This window comes from Crocodylus porosus, unplaced genomic scaffold, assembly GCF_001723895.1.
Source record: "Crocodylus porosus isolate Cpor-Errol unplaced genomic scaffold, CroPor_comp1, whole genome shotgun sequence".
Taxonomy (NCBI): Eukaryota; Metazoa; Chordata; order Crocodylia; family Crocodylidae; genus Crocodylus; species Crocodylus porosus.
Window position 1 is genome coordinate 112,119,717 of NW_017728943.1, and position 7,105 is coordinate 112,126,821.

The window sequence follows — 7,105 nt, forward strand, 5'->3', positions numbered from 1 at the left end:
CCCCACCCAGAAGCTCTGCGGCTTCTGGCCCCGTGCCCCTGCGGCTGTTCCACGTCTCTCCGTCTGAGCGGGTTAACGGGGGGGGGCCATGGGAAACAGCACAGGAAGTGGCAGCTGCGGGGAGTGGCGGGACCCACATGGTGTGCAGCAGGCGGTGGAGCCACAGAGGGCAGCAGAGCCATAGTGGTCCTCAGCGGGCAGCAGGGCCCCAACGGGTGGCAGAGCCGCAGCCAGGCCCCAGCAGGTGGCAGGGCCATTGTGGGCCCCAGCAGTTGGTGGGATTGCGGTGGGTGGTGGAGCAGCAGCAGGCAGCGGGCCCCAGCAGGTGGCAGAGCCGTAGCCGGGCCCCAGCAAGCAGCGGGAGCCAGCGGGCAGCAAAGCTGCAGCAGGACCTGGCAGGTGGCAAAGCCACAGCGGGTGGCAAGTCCCAGTAGGCGGTGGAGCCCCAGTGGGCGGTGGGGAAGTGGTGGGCCCCAGGAGGCGGCGGAGCCACAGTAGGCCCCAGCAGGTGGTGGGGTTGCAGCAGGCCACAGCAGAAGACGAGCCCCGGTGGGTGGCAGAGCTGCAGCCGGGCAGCAGAGCCAGTAAAGTGGGCCCCGGTAGGGAGCATAGCCATGGGGGGCTCTGGCAGATGGTGGAGCCATGACGAGTGGCAGGGTTGCAGCAGGCGATGGAGTCACAGCAGGTCTGTGGCAGGTGGTGGGGCCCAGCAGGGGCCACAGGGAGCACTGCAGTAATGGGGGGCAGCAGGGAGCAGTGGGCAAGCCTGCAGGAGGGAAAAAGGTAGACGGGTCTTTTTCGATCTGGAGGGTGTTTTTCGACCTGGGCAGTGGGGCCCCCCAGGGCTCGGTCCTCAGGCCCGCACTGTTCAACATCTTCGTCAGCAACTTGGATGAGGGAGTGAAAAGCAACCTGTTCAAATTTGTGGATGACATTAAGATGGGGGGAGAAGTGGGCATGCTGGAGGAGAGATAGACAGGCTGCAACTAGATCTAGACAGGTTACAGAGGTGGGCAGATGAGAACAGGATGGGATTCAATACTGACAAATACAAGGTATTGCACCTAGGGAGAAAGAACCAGCAGCATACCTACAGACTGGGGAACTCCTTTCTTATCAGCACAGAGGCAGAAAAGGGTCTTGGAGTCATTACTGATTCCAAGATGAACACAGGCCGCCAATGTGGGGACACCAGTGTCAGGAAGGACAACCACACCTTGTCATGCATCCACAGATGCATCATGAGCAGGTCCAAGGAGGTGATCCTCCCCTTCTACGCAACACTGGTCAGGCTGCAGTTGAAGTACTGCATCCAGTTCTGGGCGCCACACTTCAGGAGAGATGTGGACAACATGGAGAGGGTCCAGAGGGGGGCCACTCACATGATCAGGGGCAGCAAGGCCCTATGAGCAGAGGCTATGGGACCGGAACCTGTTCAGCCTCCACAAGAGAAGGCTGAGGGGGGATCTGGTGGCCATCTACAAACTGGCCAAGGGGGACCAGCTGCCACTGGGGGAGTCCCTGTTCCCCTGAGCACTACTGGGAGTAACAAGGAATAACAGCCATAAGTTGATAGAGAGTAGATTCAGGCTAGACATCAGGAAGCACTACTTCACAGTCAGGGAGGCCAGGAGCTGGAACCAACTTCCAAGGGAAGTGGTGCTGGCTCCTACCCTGTGGGTCTTTAAAAGGAGGCTTGATAATCACCGAGCCGGGGACATTTGACCCCAGCATCCTTTCCTGCCCATGGCAGGGGGTCGGACTTGATGATCTGCTCAGGTCCCTTCCAACCCTACCAACTATAAATGCAGGGAAAGGTGGCGGCAGACAGAAACACGGAGCCTGTGCAACGGCTCTGGGACTGGCAAAGACCCAGGGCGGGGTTGTAATAACACAGAGCCTGGCCATGGGGTCTGCCTGGCTGCACTGTGTGTGGCTCACATGCAGCGTGTTAAAGCTGCACGCTATAGAGCCGGCACCCCGGCTCTCTCTCAACACACCCAGCCACCATACCCACACCCCACCGCACGCGCGCACACATTGACACATATACCCGCTTGCTGCCCACACAAGACACATGGCAGGACTGTATTTTAAGCTATTATGCAGCTACCTCTAGATACACCTTTTGTAAACACAGAAATCAGTAGAAAAATATTTTTAAATAAAATTAAAATAGGTTATACTAGGTGGCGTGTGTGTGCGTGCGCACGTATCTATTTTTCACGGTTTCCAGATTACAGCACCCTTCCAGTACTTCCAGGGCAAGTGAAGGGACTTCCAATGGCAAAAGGTCAGGGGCTAGGAGGTAGGACTTCCAGTCCCAATACGGCAACCAGGGACAGGGCAACTGTCAAGGGGCAGGGCTACCTATGTGGCCCTTGACAGCTCACCAAAACTTGGTAAATGGCCCTCTGCCCAAAATAATTGCCCGCCCTTGCTATATTCCCTAGTTCACCAACATCTGAAACAAATGGCTTTGAATGCCTGCAAGGTTTTTGGTTGTAGCCGTGTTGGTCTAAGGACATAGGCAGCCATGGTTCTTTGGGTAGATGTGATATATTTTATTAGATCAACTGAGTTGTTGGGACAAAATTCTTTGCAAGCATTCTGACACAAGTACTCCTGAAGGGTACCTGAAAGCTTGCAAATAACTTGGTTCCAATGACTCAGTTAGCCTAATAAAATATATCACATCTATCCAAAGAACCTTGCCTTTGAATGCCTGAACAGTTTTAAGACTAATCTGCAAAAAGCACAATTAAAATCACCACGAATATGCAATATTTTCTTACATATGCCATACACCTCCCTCCCCACAAAACTAGCTGCTGAGCATTACTGTGCACATTATACACAAAAAAGTATGCTAAGAGCTGTTTCTGCCTTACTGGCCAACTGCAAAAGCAAAACCTGCATGGGATTCACAGGGAGCAGAACAGAGCACACTGGGCTACCTTGCTACTGCTTTAGTCGCTTCCTGCATGGAATGATTTCCCTGCTGCCCCTTCCCATTTAGTCTACCTGTCAAAAAAGCAAGGTGCATATATTATTCTAGGATATGTATTTGTGAGAAAATAGGGTAGACTTCACAAAGAATACAGGACAAGCTGTCCACACCTGCACAGATCTGGCTCTGAGTGGACTCATTCTTTTGGGAAAACAGCTATAATGAAGTTCAAAACTCCTTCTCTCCATGCTCTTATCTATGTCATTTCACCTGCTGGTAGGGTACCTGCATGGTTCCCATCCCCTGGAAATTCTGCATAAGTCCCATCTTATTTGCATCTGCTCCCTAGGTAGGGCTGCACTCAGGCAGATGGGGGGTGGGGGTGGCACAGGCGATCAATGGCACAGTTACACCTTTGATTCCTGCTCCACCCAAACTTTTAAAGCCAGGTGCCTGGGAATAGCATTGGCATTTCTATTCATGTAGTACAGAGAGTCAAATTGACGTCATGGCTCATTATCATCTACTGGAACCTGCTAACATCCCTCCTTCCCTTTTAATGGTCTTAATGTGCTATTTATCAAGGCAGGTTTCCTTCTGTAATGCTGCTACCTATTGGCCATGCCTGGTAATCCATCTCCCCTTTCATGTCTCCTCAGCCTGTTTTTAGTTCTAGCTCCCACAAACTCAAGCGAGATCATGCTAACTCATGAACACAAATGCCACTGTAGCAATGACTGGCAGCCAAGTGCTGGTTGCACAGACAGCGGCAAAGACTCCACTTGGTTGGAGAAATCTGGAGGAGAAGGCGTGTTTGACACCAATGGGAACAGACTAAAGCAACACCTTTCGATTGTTTGGGGGGGTTTTGCCTCCTTTGCTGTCCGTTTTAAAGCTTTGCCCATCATATAGTGATTCTGGGCACGTGCCTACAAAGCTATATATGCCTCTTGCGTGGGGCCCAAAATGGAGCAATACACCCAGAATGAGTCTGGGGGCTTTTATTTAATACAGAGAAGTATAACAGAAAGCAAATAAGGTCTTCCAAACTATACACCAGTTTATTGGGATATCATCCATCAGGCAATATTACCAACAGCAGCTACACAACACAGTCCAGAATACATAGACGCACTCTACCGGGGGAGTAGGTCACTTGGACCTCGCAATATGTCTTTAAGGGTTTGAGGCAAGCTTCCAGACTCCCACCCCTGTGTCTGTGCATGCACGTGCTTATACAGGTCACATTCAGATTTCTGTACTCCTGTCTGTTCCTCCAAGCTAATGATCTCTTGGCCAATTCAGCAAGGACACCAAGTCAGGGCCTGTGCCCACCATTCTTTCCCAACGCAGCTGTATTAGCACTGGGTGCCATCACTGGCCGGTGTCTCAGCTTAGCAGGCATGCCCTGCATTCGGAGCCAGGCTGCACTGCTGCTGGGATCAGGGGATGGAAGAGGAGGAACTCAGCACAGCAAAAAGGAAGAGGCTGAAGTCAGGCATTTATTCTCCACTCCTTATTTCCAGTTCCTTTGTCAAAGCTCATCTTTGCACAATTAAAGCTTGTGTCAGTATGGAATTAAGACATGCAAAAACGTCAGCCAAAATGTGTATTTACTAACAAACGTGTACAGTGGTATCAGGGATCAAGTACTAAGCCCAGAACAAGGAGCTGAGGTAAGGCTGGAATTATGGGGCAAAATTAAGGATGAGCTGGGAAAAAGGTGCCAGGAACTGGCGATAGGGGACCGAGGGGGGCAGGGGGAGAACCTAATGGACCCACGGGAGGGGGACAAGGGAAGGAGGGGGAACCTAAGGGACCCAACTTCAGCCCCAGGCAGTGAGGCAAGGGGTGTTCAGGACCTCCAGCAGGTGAGAGACGCCCGCTTCTCTTTCCCTGGAGAAAGAAGGGGCTGCACCCCCCGCCCCCCGTGTGTGGGTAGGGTGAGACTGGCCCGGGCAGGGGCCGCACCAGAAGCCTTTGTGAGGTCCCTTCCAGCCCGGCTCCCCTAGGCGTCCTGCTCCCGCACCCCCTTGCCAAACCCCGGCTGCAGGTCTGTGCCCCGCCGCGCTCACCCACGGGGGTCCTGGCCGCGGAGACCACCACCACCGCGTCCCCGCCCTCGCCGCTCATGCTCATGCCGATGCCGACGCCGATGCTGATGCTGATGCTGATGCTGGCCCCAACCCCGCTGCAGCAGCTCAGAGCCCCCTCGCGCTGGCCGGCTCCTTTCTGCCGGGGAGGGGCAGCCGAGCCATGTGACGTCGGCTACACAGGGCCAGCCGGAGCGGGTGACGTCAGCTCTGGCGAGCTGAGGGGGCGGGGCCGGCAGCGTTCGGCTGGGAGCGAGGAAGAGGGGGTGGAGAATTGAGGGTGCTGGTGTCCGCCTGTAGGCGGGCCGGGAATCAGGTGGCGCCTTAAGCCAATAGCTGGCGAGCTCCAGGTGGCGTCTGAGCCAATAGCTGCGAGCTGGCCGTCTGGTGTTCTCCCTTCCCCTTCACTGGGTGCAGCCTGTTGGGCGCTGCGAGCAGGGCTCAGTGCTGGGGGTGGGATAGTGCCATGCAGTCAAAGGGGCGAAGGGCTCTGAGGAGGTCACGTGATCCAGCCCCCTGGTTGAGGCAGGGTCAGCCCTAGCCAAGCCAACCCATGCAACTATCACCTGCATTGGCAACGCAAAGGGGGTGCACATGTGTGCACGTGCACCCCTGACAGAAGCACCACCAATGCTGCTGGCAGTGCCTGCAGGCTGTTACCATTTGCCCCGCCACCACCGACACTGCCAACAGTGTCTGTAGGTTGCTGAGTGCCACTCACCACCCAGCCTCTGCTGCTGACACTGCTGTGGCCGCATGCAGGAGCTCCCCACTTGCCGCTGCCACAGCCGTACCCTCCCAGCCTCCAGGGGCACATCCTTCATGATTACTTGAGCCAGTGCCTCCCAAACTTCTCCTCAGCATGGCCCCATTTCTGGTCCCATTACCTCAGCATAGCCCCTCGCTACCAGCCCCCACCCTCATGACTCCATATGCAGATGTTGCAACCCCATTTGGGGTTGGAACCCACAGTTTGGGACTCACTGACCTAAACTCCCAATGCCCAAAGAAGGGTGTTTGTGCCTGAAATCTTGCAAAGAATTGTTTCCCAACTATTTAGTTGATCTACTACAGGAAACCCTCGCATTCATGGGCTTGGCATTCATGGTTTCAGATATTCACAAATGCTGAACCTGCATCTTAAATACACTGACAGAAGCTCCTTGTAAACTCTGCACTTGCCACTGCTGGGCTTCTGCTGCCAGACTCCTGCCGTTGCCAGTGCAACTGTGCCTCCCCCCAGCTGCCAGAGGCACTGCATTTATGACGTTCAAGAACGCAGTGCCATATTTGCAGATTTCACCATTCATGGGGATCTGAAGAACATATCCCCCACGAATTGCAAGTCGCCTGTAAAAGATACGCAGCTACCCAAAAAACACTGCCTGCCTGTGTCCTTAGACCAATACGGCTACAACCAACAGCCCTGACCTGAACTCTACGTAAGTAGACTGCTCTCAACCCTGACACAGCACAGAGCAGTGCTGCCTTCAGGCTCAGGCCTGCACCACCTCCCCTGCCTTATTGAGTCACTCTGCATCCCAAGCATGAGGGGTTCAGCTGAGATATGGTGACAATGAACTAACCCTTTCTTTTGTCCTCTTCTCAGGCCCTACAGCAGGGGTTTTCCACCTTTCTAGGTTCTGGGTCCCCTTGGAGAGCCTGGAGGCATCCCTGCAAAAGTGTTGGCTCTTTGTTTTCACTTGTTTTTTCTGACTGCAGGAAAATAGAGCAATTCCACCCTTGCAAAGGGCTTGGAAAGGCTGCTGCAGAGCAGGATGTTTTTAACACCATGAGTTCCTATGGGAAATCCAGAGGAATCTCCTTCCTTGGAGGTTTTTAAGACCTAGTCAGACAAAGCCTTGGCTGGGATGATCTAGTTGGGGATGGTCCTGCTCTGATCAGGGGGTTGATTTAGATGACCTCCTGAGGTCCCTTCCAACCCTCATTTTCCATAATCTGGGTTGATCTTGTGAATGACATTGGCACACCTTCCACTGCTAATGTGGCATGCGCTCCCCCGCCCCCATGGCACCCTTGACAGAAGCTTATAACACAGGGT

The 7,105-nt window shown here is 54.0% G+C and overlaps 1 protein-coding gene across 1 annotated transcript in view; it reads right to left on the reverse strand.

Annotated features, from left to right (window-relative positions):
• ACAT2 (acetyl-CoA acetyltransferase 2) overlaps positions 1-5,183 on the reverse strand; it is a 19,041-nt gene extending 13,858 nt beyond the window's left edge. The window contains exon 1 of the mRNA XM_019550010.1: positions 5,026-5,183. Coding sequence (XP_019405555.1) covers positions 5,026-5,089 — 64 coding nt within the window. The 5' untranslated portion in view covers positions 5,090-5,183. The remainder of the gene's footprint in view (positions 1-5,025) is intronic.
• Positions 5,184-7,105: the final 1,922 nt, after the last annotated feature.